Genomic DNA, 14,849 nt, shown 5'->3' with positions numbered 1-14,849 from the left:
TAGAGAGACAGAGAGAATACATATTTGTATTTTTGACCTGTTTTGCGACAGCTAACCTATACCCGCTCCAAGTCACCAACTACTGGCCCATCGCTATATAAGTATATACGCTCATCATTGCCCACTTTGATACTTTCCAAGCGCCATTGCCAAATTGCCAACTCGTAAGTTCGACACCACCTGAGTCCCCCTAGTTCCCTGGCATATACTCAACTCGCGAGCCGCAGTGGCCGTGTTCCGTGCCAATCTAAATCCCCAACCGCTTAGGGCACCGCAGTGCTGTTATTCATCGTCGTAGATCATCCTTAAGGCTCTTTCGGGTAAGCCTCGCTTGCGGACCAGGTCCCGAATAGGTTGCAGCCCAGAGTCGGGCCTGCTCTTCCACCCACGTCGATATTCGCCTTTGCCAACCCGGTATCAGTGATAAGGGCCTCTCCAGGTTATCTTGTCGTGATGAAAAGTTCGTCGTCGGAACATGGTCTGCTGAAGTTGAACCCCTCACAGTGGGCGTCGCAGGACCACATGTCGACGGGAATAGTTTTGTTAGATCTGGAAGAGCCGGGACAATGCTTGACGGACCCGTAAGCATCCTAGTGGAACTCGTCCCAATATTCGAAACTTGGCCACCTATTGCCGATTCATCGCTTTCCGGGTTCTGCCTTACCAGGGCGTTATTTGCTGGTCCGACCACCGCTGGCTCGACTTGTCCCGGTTCACAACCAGGTGCTTGACTTTGGTCCGGCTCACCTGTCGCCGACACATCGCCTGCCAGGTCAAGCGCTGCCGGCCCACGGCTTAACGACTCGCGCATTCCTGATTCAAGCATCTCCGTTTCGTATCTCGCCAAATCGTCACGCGTCGAGACGTGTCCATCGGAAACAACTTCCAGAGGCAACCGTGCCTCCATTCCCCCCTTCGAAACTGCCCTCACCGAAACCAAATCCGCCGGATTTACCCCACCAGGACCAGGGCCAAGCAAAGTAGAACCCACCAAGCCAGCCCCTGCCGAATAAATCCCTACAGCGCCATCCACGGAGAGATCAAACGTTGCCGGACTGCTCATCGCCATTCCACGTCTTCTCCGAGCACGTTCCTTGATATATTGAAAGCTCTCCAGAGCGGATCCCTGCAGAGGGTATAGAGAAGCAGGCGGCAACGAAACAGAATCCTCTGCCAGAGGAGCTCTCGGCGTCGAAACCGGCGCCATCGGCGGCTGCGCCGCCTAGTTGTTCGCCCCGGGGGCGCCGGTCTTGCTGTGTTTCACGAGTTCGTTAAACGCGCGATCAAACATCTGCTTGAGCTCCCGGTAGGTGAGCACAAAGACTGTCTCGTTGTCGCGGCTCGTCAGGACCACCATCTCGTCAATGGCCGCGTCGAGCTTGTTCAGGCAGCTCAGCATATGCCCAATGGACAGGTTGGGTTTTCCGTCCGCATCGACGCGGTGGAAGACATAGTCTCGGAAGAGCTTGAGCTGGTACCTATCGCCCGTTTCTGACCAGGCTTGCGCGCCGCCGAGTTCGCCTCGTTCGACTATCGTCATGAGCTTCATCATGATGCGTGCGGCACGCCCGTTCTCCAGCTCTCTGGCAAGGTGAAACTGTTTCTCATCGTTGTCCTGGAGGGCAAGGTCGAAGAACGTCGTCATATGCGTGGCGATACCGCTAATGAAGTGCTCGATGCTCTTGGGTTCGCCCGGGTTCGGCGGTGTTACCAGCCAGGCCACGGCGTCCTTAAGATTGGCCGAGTATTTGGCGCCTAGCGACTCGAGCGCTGCCGGGATGTTGTTCAGGTGGGCGGGCAGGGTATTTGTCGTCAGGGAGAGTATGAGCTTCCCGAATTTGACAAGATCCTCCTGCTGCAATTCCTGAACAGACTTTGTGTTGCTTTCAAACTGCACCACGTCCAGGATGGAGCAAGCGGAGAGCCGAATGCGGTTGTTGTCTGAGATGATTATCTTGCTTGGCTCGAGACACCGCGCTGCGAGCTTGCTCGAGTGGATGGTCTTGAGTGCGTTAGTGATTTGGCAGATGTAGCCCCAAATGACGTTCTCCGGTACGGAACTTGGTGCCCGATAACGGTTGCCGTGAACAGGCTGGAGGTGGTTCTCCTGCAGCGTTTTCGACAGAGGATGGTAATCGAAGGCGAAGATGAGGGAGCTGTCGCCAAATTCTCTGGTGGTAAACACTTCGTGGACTGTGACAATGTTGGCACTCCTGATCTTCTTCCACTCCTTCATGACCGTCAGAATAGCTTTCTCGTTGGTTAATCGGTAACCTGACGTGACTTGTTAATGACTACTTTCCCAGACTGGTTGAATTTACGGGCTCCCGTATCCATACCTTCGAGCCTCCTGAGAGCGTAGTATCTCCCAGTTCGGCTATTTTGAGCCTTGTATACCCAGCTAGGGTAGCCAAAGGACGAGGTGTTTTTCCTGTTGTGGGTGTCCAGTGGAAACAAGGAATGCCAGCGTTCGAGTTGGGGAAGCCCGGAATCTAGCAGCGTAAGCACTCCGTCGTCCATGCAACAAAGGTCATGACGGACTTACTTGGCATCACCTGTTGCGTGGCGAACATCTTCTTCTGGAGCTCCTCCCGCATCTTGGCCGGCATGAAAAAGTCGTAGGTAGCCCGCTGCCAAGGCTGTAGATCCTGCCGATAGGTATCGTACGGTTGGTAGAGGTGATAGTTGGGCGGCTGAAGCGGACCAGCTGGGTAAGTTCCGTGCTGTGGGTAGAACTGCGCCCCAGGGGTCGCGAGAGTGCTGTGATCCGAGGCGTAGAGATTATACTGTCCGGCAGCGGGTAATGCCGCACCGATCGAGCCCAGAGTGGTGAAGGGATCATTAAAGATCCCGTTTTCCTGCGGCACGCCATTTGTAGCCTGCATACGGGTCAGCACCGTTGCTGTCGCATTTGGACCAGAACATACGGTGTTGGAAATGTCATAGTTTTGCGGAGTGAACTCTCTAATCGCGGCCGGGTTGAACACCGAAGCCTCGGCGGTCTGCTGAAGGTTCGGTGCTGAAACCGTGTCAGATGCAGCGCAGACAACCCGGGGGGTACACGACTCACTGCCCACCCCACGGGGAGTAAACGGCACGGCGTTCGCAGCCTGCGAAGACAGGGTAGACTTCTTAGCGGCTCCTTGCGTCTGGCTTGATGGCGTGAATGATGGAGAGTCGACGTTGAATGACTTCTTGGGACTGCACGGAGGTTAGATACGTGAACCGATGAAATGGGTGGTTCGAAACAAGCCGACGCGATGGTGCCAAGATTATCGAGTCAAGTCCGCGAGCAGAACAAAACGTGGTACCCATCAAGGCGCTACCCTGGGAGCTCCAAGCGTGGCAAAAACGGACCCCATCGCGAGCCTCCCATACTCGGTCTTCAACCGATGGTGCCTCTTCGGAATTACGCGGTGCAAATCGCCAAGCAGGGTGGGCTCGGCAACATGAGGCCATCGCATCGGACGAGTCCTGGCATCCATCCAACTTACAATTCTGATTGGGAAGAGTTCTTGTTTTGGTCGTGGTTGAAGGTGCAACCTTGATCCTCATAGCGGCAGTTTCCGTAAATGAGAATGTTGCGACAGAGCGTGTCCTTGTTCTCTATGTGCCGGCCGTCAGCGGCGGTCTGACCAACGAAGCCGGGGATAACCGACCTCGACCCTTAGATCTGGGAGAGCCAACCTGGCGCCGCAGGTCATTCGGAGGGAATCGTGTCGCGGCCATGGCGGGTTCCCGTCAGGTCAGTTCAAGGACAGAGAGATAGCACCGTGACCGATTCTACGATATCTGGCGCAAAGCATCGTTAGCGCCGAAGAGCAGGCAAGAGACGTAGCCCGGTAACACGGAAACAAGGAGTCTGTGCTGTGCTCACTTGATGATGGTGGAATTCTCCCATGTTTTGACCGAACGGGCGAAGAGGCACCCATAGAAGATGGCATCCGAGCAAAACACGGGGGAGGAGGGCAGGCGACGGCAATTGCGTCGGGGGAGCGACCCAACGGCGTCGGCAAAACGAAGGGTTGTGGTCAGGGCGACGCCAAAGAGGCGGCGGCAATGCCAGTGGTAATTATCGAAGTCGGATTTGGAGCACGATCGCCGCCGAGCCAAGCTTGTTGGGGGTCCAAGATCCCAGGAGTCGAATTGCGGTGCAAGTGCAGCAAAGCGTCAAAGGGAAAGAAGAAGCGCGGGCGGCCCACGCTAATTGGTGGGGCCATGCCCCTCCCCGATCGTTGGATGTGCTTGCCCTCGGCCAGCTGACGCACGGGCCAGACATTGCGTTGCATGTCCTGTGCGCTGCCAGGCGCTAGGCTCCGGAATAGCGACCGAAACTTAGGAGCATAAAATCCACTGCCTGCGTCCATGCATGCTGACCTCATCCGCCGTGTACGTACACGTAAAGGCCACACAACAGGTCGAGAACGAAGTACGATCGGCCACCTGCAACTACCAACGACCTCGGGACGATTTCTGGCCACCCAAGGCCAGAAAAAAAACTTGTGCCCCAACAATCTGCCGAACTCGCGTCGCCTGATTACTAAACCACGGACTTGCAAGTACAACAACTTGTCACGGGCCGCGCAGGCAAACTTGCAATTGCTTCGGCCTTTCGGATATCGCTGTGGAACTCGTGTATTGTCAGCACCGAGGGCTTGATTGACCGGTCTCGACCATCGACTTCTGTCAGGCATTATTGGACTGCTTTTTGGAGAAACGTCGGATATTGTATACGGCACAGTTGATGCGGATCTCTTCTGATCGATCCGTCAAGATAGGACGGGCGTGGCGGTTCGGATCATTATGGCGAGCAATGGAGACTTCGACTTGAGCAGTCTCTCAGCGAGCCAGCAAGAGGCTCTTCAACAGTTCACGGATGTAACCAGCCAGGAGATCAAGGATGCCGTCCCCCTCCTCGAGAGGTCGCAATGGAACGTGCAGGTTAGCTCATAACCTCGAGGTGTGTGATGGATGCCCATGTAGCCTAGGCTGACTTCAGCTTCATACAGATTGCGATTGCCAAGTTCTTCGATGGCGAAGGTCCCGACCTGCTTGCCGAAGCCCAGGCTGCACTCAACAGCGTCCCACGGGTGACAGCGAGACACGAGAACCTTCACGAGAGCTTGTTAGATGCCGACACTCTCCCTCACCGATCGGCAAGGCGGCCTCGAACAGAACCTGCACCACGGGTGGTGCCTCGGCCCTCGGTACAGTACCATACACCGTTCTTGGTGGCCGTCCTGTTCGCGCCTTTCCGGTTCGGGTACAAGCTCTTCGCCGGCGTCTTCAGGTCGCTCGTTTACTTTCTGTCCTTCCTCCCACAATCGCTCCGGCCGCGGTTCGTGGCGTCGACGATCTCGAAGGGACTGAGGCAGACAGGAGGGCGGAGGTTGACCTTGCCCAAGGAAACGGCCCAGAGGTTTCGGCGCGATTTTGAGGAGGAGTATGGGGCACACGGCCTTCCCTTCTACGAAGGCGGTCACGCCCAAGCGTTGGACGCGTCCAAGAGGGACCTCAAGTTCTTGCTGACCGTTATCCTGTCCCCCGAGCACGACGATACCGAGTCCTTCGTCCGGAATACGCTTCTGTCGCCGGAGGTGGTGAACTTTATCAAGGATCCTGCCAACAACATCATTTTGTGGGGAGGGAACGTGTTGGACTCGGAGGCATATCAGGTCGCGAGAGAGTATAATTGTGTCAAGTTCCCCTTCTCATGCCTCGTCTGCCTCACGCCCAAGGAGGGAAGCACACGCATGGGAATCGTCAAACGCCTAGTTGGACCGATGACCCCTGAATCGTACCTCGCCGGGATCCAGGGCGCCATCGCCAAGTACGGGCCTGACCTGGACGGTGTGCGGGCGGAGCGAGCCGCGCAGGAGATGGCACGCAACCTGCGATCTCAGCAGGACTCTGCATACGAGAGGTCTCTGGCCGCAGACAGGGAGAGGGCGCGCCAGAAACGAGAAGCGGCGGCGGCGGCGGCGGCGGCCGAGAAGCGTGCCAGGGAAGAGGCCGAGGCGGCCGCACGGTTGCAAGAGCAGCGGCAAAGGTGGAGGGAATGGCGAGCTACTACCATCGCGCCCGAGCCAGATGCCGGCTCAAAGGACGCGGTCCGGTTGGCACTCAACATGCCTGCCTCATCTGGTGCCGGAAGAGTGATCCGGCGATTTGCGGGCCAAACAACCATGGACGAGCTCTACGCCTTCGTGGAGTGCTATGACCTCCTGCAGAACGAGTCCCGAAGCGACAAGCCGGAGAAACCTGAGGGCTATGAGCACAAGTACGGGTTCAGGATTGCCTCGGTCATGCCGCGAGAAACATTTGAGCCGAGCACGGTCGTCACCGTCAGTGAGAAGATGGGCAGAGGTGGCAACCTCGTCGTCGAGGATATCATGCCTGACGAGGAGGAGGATTAACCATTGTCATGTAATAGAATTATGACGAGTACTCTACAGTAGCAGTTGGATGGGGCGTAGGACATGAAAACACCGTATACAAACGTCAACCGGCACTGTCTTTTGATCTTTGCAAAGCCACCAGTTGAAAGATCGCGGGGCTTAGTTAACTAACGTTATCTTATCAACAAACACCAGACGATCATCCCGCTCGGTCATGGACCCTGACGGCCGATTCGATCGGGGCGGCGATCGCTTGCGCGTCCGGAGGGCGGCAGCGAGGCTGTGCAAAGCTTCAATTTTCTCTCGCATCTTCGAGGTAGGGCTTGGCGACGCAATCCCCTTTTGCGTGATGACCACCACGTGGAAAGAAATAGGAGGCCTCTGGAGGAGTCGGAGAGAAGTTGAACGATTCGGAGCTTCGCCCGGCAACACGCGTCTGGGCGCTTGGCGCAGCCCCGTGACGGCTCCCAGCGGGCAACAATGCCGCCATCAGTTGACACAGTGTCAGAGAACCCAAAGGGCTTCTTTCAACAGCAGGCCCTCACGCTCTCTGCGATTCGCTCTTGTGTCCCCGGTTTTCCAGGACTTGCGTTGCAGCGGAAACGGGTCCCCAGATCAGGACCCAGGACCCTTGTTGCCTAGCGCCCAGACATGCGACGGGCGGGACGCGGCAGGCGTGACAAAGGCGATAATAAGTCTTGAACTCGGCGCGGGCGGATGGTTCCCGATTCACAAGCACCTTTGAAACGAAACGCCATATTCTCGACCACGCTCGCGAATCTGTCCTGCCGATTCCCCCTTCTCTCCTTCATCCCCCGCTTGATCGACAATTGTGCGCCCCCTCCTCCCCGGTAACTTTCTGGTGGAAGAGGCTCTTGCGCGCGCGCGGCTGTCGCATTCAACGTCGAGATGGCGGGATTCAGCATGAACAAGGTGCTGGGCACCATAATGAAGCGACCAACGCTTAGTAGAGGTGGTAAGCCTTTACATGGATTCCTGTCTCCCAAACAGCAGCAGTAGCGCCCTTCGAAGCTGACTCGTCGTTGCTTTTCGGCAGGGAGCGTAGATGAGACATCGGTCGATCCCGCAAATGATACCCCAGAAGCCATCGCCGCGCGCTGTGTGGTAAGACCTGTCCTCGCTGGTAGCCGACCGGAGATTGGCACATTGCAGGCGCTAACCAAACCCGCAGAAACAATTTTGCCAGTCCGTCGGAAGCGCGTCGGTACGTCGAGAACAGCTCCGCCCCCTCCCCCTCCCCCTCCCCTTCCCTCCTCCTCCCTCCTCCTACAACCCGTTCTTCTGTTCGTCATATCTTGAAAACAATCAGAGCGGGAAGCTGATGCCAGGGGCCTTCCGGAGCCACAGGGCGACGATGTCATCTTCCTGCCATCAATTGTCGAGGCTGCTGTTGCCTCGCCAGCCGCCGCCGCCGAATCCGCTCGTCTAATTCGCAAATTCCTGCAGCGGGATTACTGGTCGAAACCCTCAGTTCAATACAACGCCATCATGCTGCTGCGGATTCTAGCTGACAACCCCGGGCCGGGGTTCACGCGGTTTCTGGACAAGAAGTTCGTCGATGTCACAAAGGAACTGCTTAGGTCAGGGCGGGATCCCAGCGTCCGCCAGATCCTGATGGAGACGCTGGACGCGTTCGAGACAACCAAAAACCTCGACGAGGGGTTGGCCTTGATCATCGAGATGTGGCAGAAGGAAAAGGAGAAGGCATACAAGGCTTATGGGGTGCGTCCTTTGACACCGTAACTCGATGATGAGAGCCGCCCGAGGGGACGTGGAAGCTGACGTGCAGCACAGGGCGTGCCTGCTGCACCGTATCCGAATCCTGGTGCGCCGTACCCGACCGCGGTGGCCCCGGGCTACCATCAATACCAGCAGGCCCAAGCGCAAGCTCACTATCCTCGGCCCAACCACGGCAAGCGCCTGCCCGACCCAGCAGAGCTCGCAAACCGGCTAGAAGAAGCGCGGACATCAGCCAAGCTTCTGGAGCAGTTCGTGGCTTGCACGCCGCCCTCGGAAATCCTCTCCAACGACCTCGTCAAGGAGTTCGCGGACCGGTGCGGCAGCGCCTCGCGCAGCATACAAGGGTACATGAGCGCCGAGGACCCGGCGCCCGACAACGACACGATGGAGAGCCTGATCGACACCAACGAGCAGCTCCAGCAGGCCCTGAACCACCACCGCCGCGCCGTGCTGCAGGCAAAGAAGCAGCTCGGGAACGGCGGGTCCAGCAATACCTCGGGCCCGGCGCCGCAAGAACCACACTCCACGGCCCCGCCGCCCGTCCCCTCCCGCAGCGCCGTAGCCGGCGAAGGCATCGGTCGAAGCGGAAGCGGCAGCAGCAACAGCAACAGCAGCGGTAACGGCAAAGGTAAAGCCGTGTCCGACCCGTTCAATCACCGCTCGGCCCTCGACGACCACGACGACGGGCAAGATCCTTTCCGGGACCCTCCATCCGAGTACCAGCATTACGCGGATGCCTCGTCGTCCTCGAGGCGGCTCGGCGCCGGCGCCGGCGCCGGCGCCAGCGACCGCGGCCCGCCCCCGCTGTCATTTGAGTCGTCCCATCCTGGATTCGGGGGAAGCTCTGGTGGCAGCGGAGGCGGTTCCTCCTCGGCCGCGGCGGCGACTGCTGATGGGGGGCACGCCTATCGGTATTAGCAGACTGTTTAGGAACTGGGTGCCGGGGCGTGCGTCTTAGGAGGCGGCGGCGGCGGCGTCTGACGCGAAGAAATATGCATCTCACGTTGTTTAAACCCCATCACTTGTTTCCTGTGATGGGCATACTTTCGGGTTGGGATCCATGACTTCAGCTTGTTTTCTTCCTCCTTCCGTTGCTCTTCTCTCTTCCGTGTGGACCGGGGACGGTGTGTTTCCGTGCTCTGCTGTGTTTAAGCAACTTGAAACGATTCCATGAGCGGGGAATGAAGTTCGGATATTTTGTTTCGTCTCAACCATGTCACCATCTAGTCTGAGCGTTCCTCGCTGCTGGTTGTCTTTTGATGTTGATTGTACATACAAACTTATTTCCGTATCCAGCCTTGACGTCACCGTCAATTTCGTAAGCCGTCGGCTTTCCGCCGCGCGACCTGTTCTTCCGGTCTTCTTCAATGAAGTTCTTCACACGCTAACTAGCCCAACCGAGATCCCACACTTCGCTGCAGCTCCATGGTAATGGCGGCAATATAAAATAGTGCCTCCCTTCGTGGCGACACGTACCAAGTCACCATTTGTGGCGATTCCTGGCGTGCCAACCAGGAGGAGGGGGGAGGAAAGGTAAGGACAGAGGATGGATTTGTCCATGAGCCAGCAGAGTGAGAGTCAAACCTTACGAGTCACACCGGCCGAGAATGAGTTGCCGTGGGTGTTTTGCCCCTTTTTGTGTCGAATCCTTCGCCTCACGGCTAATTAAATCTTCGAACGACAACTTGCTAAGAAACGTTGGACTCCTTTGACGGAATCCTAAAACAGGACGAGATCCTGTTTCTTGAGTATTGCGCCCCATTCTTCCAGAGAAAGGTGTTGGTGGAGGCTCAAACGCGTGACTCAAGCTTGCGAGAGAAAAGTGTTGGCTTGACGTTTCCCTACGAATCCATCTCCGTTGACTTGTTCCTTGACATCTGGAAATTGTGCTCTGGCAGGCTGAGCGCCCAGCCTTCATGAATTGCGTATTGTCTATGCAATCTTGGGCCGGACTTCGATACGACTGGTTGTGTAGCACGTTTGCGATGTATGTAATTAATACGCACATGAGAAGCTGAAGCGATGACAAGTGAAGCTCCTTAACCCATGCCTCGCCTTCTGGGCGGCGGTGATGAGAAGCGGAACTGAGGCGGATACGCCCCATGCACAGTTCTATCCTTTTCCTTCTTAGGCTCTTCCGGGGTTATGCTTGGCTAACTTAGCCATCTGCAGATAGAACGCAAGTGGTTACACAGTCAACATCCCTCTTGTGCGGCCACGAGCAATTTATCAGGGTAATGAGGTTTCTAGACCGTCAGTGCCGACGTGCCTTGCGTGTCAAAGCAGCGCAATCCTCGATCAGCGACCTGGAAGATCAAGCAGCACAGACACTCCTACCTCCTAAGTATAATTAGGCATCGAGATATGTAAAATGCTATGTCGCCTTCTATCCGATGAGATGTTGCTGGCCTTGCTGTCCCAAGTCCTGTCTTCTGGAACTGACAGCAAGGGCCTGAAGAGTACAGCACTCTAGACCCTGAAGGCTAGCGCGGTTGAGGCTGTCCCAGCTACCGAAAGAGCGGAATCAAAGGATCCTCTCTTCCAACACCCAAACTCAATTTTCGAGATAGGGGACATCAAATGTGATATGACAGTCGAACATCGATTCAACGGTTGAAAACGTTCGACGCTAGCGATGTCCCCCCCGACGAGGAGAAGATCTTAGTGACTCACCTCGAACAATAAGACCAACTTATGTATCCCCTAGTGTAAACCCATGCTCTCGACGATTGAAAACCATTGGAGGCGTAGTTGTTTTTCCATGACTCCACTCGACGCTTTGTCGTCCTCGCGAAGCCGGGCCCCTTGTTGATACCCATGCTTGAGTCTCCACAAAGGTGAGCGAAATAGGTCTGTAGCTTGACATGGACGAGAGAAGGATGTTTGATTATTTCCGGAGCGAATTCGGGAGCCAGAAAGTTCCGTTCGAGGTACGGGTGTGTTGATGACTGTATTCGGTCTCCGGTGTGTCTATGTCCGTTAGGTCGATGGAGTGTGCCGGACATGTTTGGAGTCCAAGTTCGAGGCGGTGGTTAGTTTGAATAATGTAAGCTGTTGAACCAACCAGAATAGGTTGGCTATGTCTCTGTCAGCGATCCTGAGGCCGGCCTGGACTAATAGTTGTAATGGAGAGCTGAAGCGGCGGTATGTACTATGTACAATACGTACCTGATCGTCTGCTTACCAAAAGAGGAACAGGAACAGAAGGACAGGGGAGAGGATACAAGGTCAGACAATGCTTGCCTTCTCGGGCTGCTGAAGGAGCTCGATCAGACATGTGGCGGTTATCTTTCGACCCCATCCCTCGTTTCGTTGTTCCTGCGAACGGAGCACTCCCATAGAGTTGCCGAGATCCGACAACCGTCCATTCCCAACTCCTTGATACGGCGGAATGGGCCCGGATTTTTGCGGCATATCGATGTTCATATGAGGTAGCTTGATTGTGACTCCGTAAGCTGACGGCAGCTTGCCAAACCTATTGCGGTCTTGGAAGCATTGGTCAAACGCCCGTTTAAGGAATATTTTCCCAAAGGGGGGAAGAAGGCGACGGTGTCCCATATTTTCGATTTAATTATCGACTTATGCTAGCGGCAGCTTTTCGAGTATTATGCGGATAGCTTGCGGCCGACTCCGAGAGGGTCCGAGGTGTGCTGGGACGGAGGCGATGGTTCAGTACTTGACACCATCCTGTGCGGCGGTTAAACGTTCGTCATATCTTGAGAGAGCTAGTAAGAGAGGGCTGACTTCGCGGTGGCCGAGAGTGGGCGGAAGGAAGGAAGGAAGGAGGTAGCAGGTCGTTGAAGCTGCTAAAATTAAACCTGAAGTCGCGATGGGGAGCGGCTCGACACCAAGCGGAGGCCCAACAGCGCTTCTGAAAGCAAACCATTAGCTCGTAGACGACGCAGGCTTGGGGCTCTGGTGGACGTTGAACAGGAATGCAAGGTGTTGGGGGCTGGTTGATGTGAAAAGGTTTTGGAGAGGCAAGTACTTCTGCTGCGGAGCGTCCCTCCTTATTTTCAGGTTGGGTGCTTTGGACCACTGCCTCGATCCTTCCCGCTTTGAAACATGACCCGCCTAGCGTGTGCTTGTATACATAACAAGTTGCAACCTACAACATGCAGAAGTCGGATTCAGTCAGTAACCGGCGTGGCAACTGCCTCCTGCTGGCGTAACTTACCCAACGAAGGTTGCATGTTCTAATTATTGCCGAGTTGGCGTGAACGCGAGCCCTCCTGCCGATGCGCGCGCAGCGGTCGCTCAGGCTGCTGGGCATTTGTTTTATCCATACCCTACTCTCGGGTCAACGATCCAGTGGTTGTGCCACACCTCGGTGTCTCACCTCGAACTGTTATGGTGGAAAACTTCTTTCTTGGCTGTCTTTGTCTCAGATCGGAACCGAGACGTCCAAGGATTTTTTTTTTAAAAAAAAGCAAACGGATGTCTGCTGGACGGGAGAGAATGACACAGACCCGATGGTTTGGGCTGTCTGTGCAAACCGTACTGCCAGCATCCAACATGGCACCATTCACAAATCTAGACGTCACCGGGGCAAACAATCCAGACTGTCGAATGCTGTTTCTGATGATGCGGTCGGCAGAACGAGCTCGTCGCTCTCCAGCAAGGACGGAGCCCTCCGCGAATCCCTCCCCAAAGCAGAGAGCCCAGTCCCTGCTTCGGACTCGACCAAGCGACACTAACAATGATGGCGCATTTGCAACGCGCAGCTTGAAGCCTCCGGCACACCGCCCGGCTCGCCGCACCTTCCCCCATCAGCTTGCTCGCCCCAGCTCCCGTCAGATGGGAACAGTAAGGGAATTCGTTTTTTGAATTTACACTAGCATACGGAATACTGTATGTACGTACATACAAGTACCTAACGGCACGACGTTCGCACAGGTACCGCCTCCGTTTCTGCACAGTACAAGTACGCGGCGTTCTGTAACCGCAGGAGTCAGTCCGATCCCTCCCCTCCACCCCTTTTCCGCGAGGGGGCTCGGCCCGTTACGGGACCAGCAAGTTATAATAAGTGATGATCTAATGTCCCTAAAAATCCGCGCACCGACGCCTGGGGCTGGGAGGGCGCGTGGATCGCCAGACGGGCAGTTCCACCAACCCGGGGCAGGGTGTACAAAGCACAAAATACGGAAGTACTCCGTACTGCAAGCATTCCTCTAGAGTAATAATCTGATCAGTGTAGGATTGGGCCAGGTTGGCACGCCATCCTGCGAGTCATGAGGGGTACTACTTGGTCATGGATGTAGCTTGTTGGGCGCTCACTCGCTTGGCGGGATGGCCGAGGCGCTGATGCCCGAAGGATCGCACAACGGGCCTTCCCCAGGCCTCTGCTTTTTAGTGTAGGTAACCCTCACGCATCGCCGCATCGCCGCAGCAGCTGAACCTGTTGGTCTCCATGCTGGTCGCCGCTTTCAGCACCGTTCGGCCAGCAAAATAACTTGCTTGAGGCGCGTGTAAGATTCAGATGCCCTCTCCGCTGTTTCCCAGAGCGGCAGTGCTGCCTGAAAAAGTGTCGTCACGTACTTGCCCGCCCATGAGCATGATAAGTTTCGAGCACAAGGATTTGCGAAACCAGTGCCGAGGAACTGCCTCCCAGCAAAAAGTATGCGCCAGGTGATAAGTCACTCACTACTTTACCTAATAGTAGTTACGCGGTATGAGCAGTTCTTGTGAGCCTGCACCTAGCGGCGCTCAACACTGTGACAAAGCGAGAACCAAGCATCAGAACTCCCCGTTGGCTCCTTGCTGCCCTCCTTAAGGCTGTTTTAGCAACACGTGCAGGATGGCTTATAGAGGGAGCAGTGCCTCGCGTTGTCCAGTTCAGGAAAAAAAGAGCCCATCGGGGCGCTAGGCGTTGGATTGCATGCGGTTGATGATGGCTAATCTCACACCCGGCTGCCTTCCTCCAAGTAGTGTAAGCATACCGCTTATTGTGCCCACCAAGTCTGTAGATGGCTAGCATGATTCACCAGGAATCCAACAGGGTGCAAGAGCGGCAAGTTTCGGGGGATGGTAAACCGTAAGAAACGTGCTCTTCACCACAAGTATTCCAGCCTGTGCAGAGCGTTGGCCTAGCCCCGGAGATCTCTTGTTTCGCCATCAAAGAGACCGCTCAAGGGATTGACTCTCTTACACCACCCCCTCCCCCTTCCCTTTTCCCCCCTTCCTCCCCTTCTCCCCCCCCCCCTTGTGCCCACCTTCAGCGATCTGACTTGTAATGTAGACATGGGACATTGTGACAGTCCGGGTCTCGAACCTGCATCCTGACTTCGCCCCAGAGAACAGGAGGTGGAGGGGCGTCCAAAATGCGCAAAAGCACCGCCCCTTGTGTCCCGGGCATTACACTAGCTGCTAGTGGAGCACCGGCACAGTGCCATGCGTTGAGGGCTGCGACGACGATCAGGGATGGGTCCGCCCTCTCGACAGCAGCAGCGCAGCAAGTGGGCACATCCTTGGAGTGTTTGCCTTTTGGTTGTCATGGATGGGCTCTCAAAAGCATCCTTGAAAAAAGGACAAAACGGCGGGGGCGAAGATGGTTGCCGAGGCTCTAGTTAATTCAATAGTGTCCCAGCGCGTCGTTCCGTCATGACATCCTAATCTTGGGCGAGAAGAACACATGCAACAACAGCCTCCCTATTAACTATACCGACAGCGAGGACACCTGTAAGACCGGTG

The 14,849-nt window shown here is 55.9% G+C and overlaps 3 protein-coding genes across 3 annotated transcripts; 2 read left to right on the top strand and 1 right to left on the bottom strand.

Annotated features, from left to right (window-relative positions):
- Positions 1-1,222: 1,222 nt before the first annotated feature.
- P884DRAFT_191772 (uncharacterized protein) lies at positions 1,223-3,704 on the bottom strand (the record flags this gene model as incomplete). Its single annotated transcript, XM_069437614.1, has 7 exons — positions 1,223-2,274; positions 2,340-2,492; positions 2,546-2,879; positions 2,928-3,019; positions 3,071-3,201; positions 3,495-3,598; positions 3,660-3,704. 7 exons carry the CDS (start codon positions 3,702-3,704, stop codon positions 1,223-1,225), a joined length of 1,911 nt encoding a protein of 636 aa, XP_069300902.1.
- A 672-nt stretch (positions 3,705-4,376) lies between these two features.
- On the top strand, positions 4,377-6,554 carry P884DRAFT_326770 (uncharacterized protein). Its single transcript, XM_069445493.1, has 2 exons — positions 4,377-4,941; positions 5,010-6,554. Exons 1-2 carry the CDS (start codon positions 4,804-4,806, stop codon positions 6,414-6,416), a joined length of 1,545 nt encoding a protein of 514 aa, XP_069300901.1. The 5' UTR covers positions 4,377-4,803; the 3' UTR covers positions 6,417-6,554.
- A 671-nt stretch (positions 6,555-7,225) lies between these two features.
- P884DRAFT_311453 (uncharacterized protein) lies at positions 7,226-9,225 on the top strand. The gene is made up of 5 exons (XM_069445198.1): positions 7,226-7,374; positions 7,456-7,523; positions 7,591-7,623; positions 7,767-8,141; positions 8,214-9,225. Exons 1-5 carry the CDS (start codon positions 7,308-7,310, stop codon positions 9,075-9,077), a joined length of 1,407 nt encoding a protein of 468 aa, XP_069300900.1. The 5' UTR covers positions 7,226-7,307; the 3' UTR covers positions 9,078-9,225.
- The last annotated feature ends 5,624 nt before the right edge of the window (positions 9,226-14,849 follow it).

The sequence above is a fragment of the Thermothelomyces heterothallicus genome (genome assembly GCF_042370625.1).
Source record: "Thermothelomyces heterothallicus CBS 202.75 unplaced genomic scaffold P884_scaffold_2, whole genome shotgun sequence".
NCBI classification, from domain to species: domain Eukaryota; kingdom Fungi; phylum Ascomycota; class Sordariomycetes; order Sordariales; family Chaetomiaceae; genus Thermothelomyces; species Thermothelomyces heterothallicus.
Note: the sequence above shows the minus strand (reverse complement) of the source record. Positions and strands in the feature narration are given on the sequence as shown.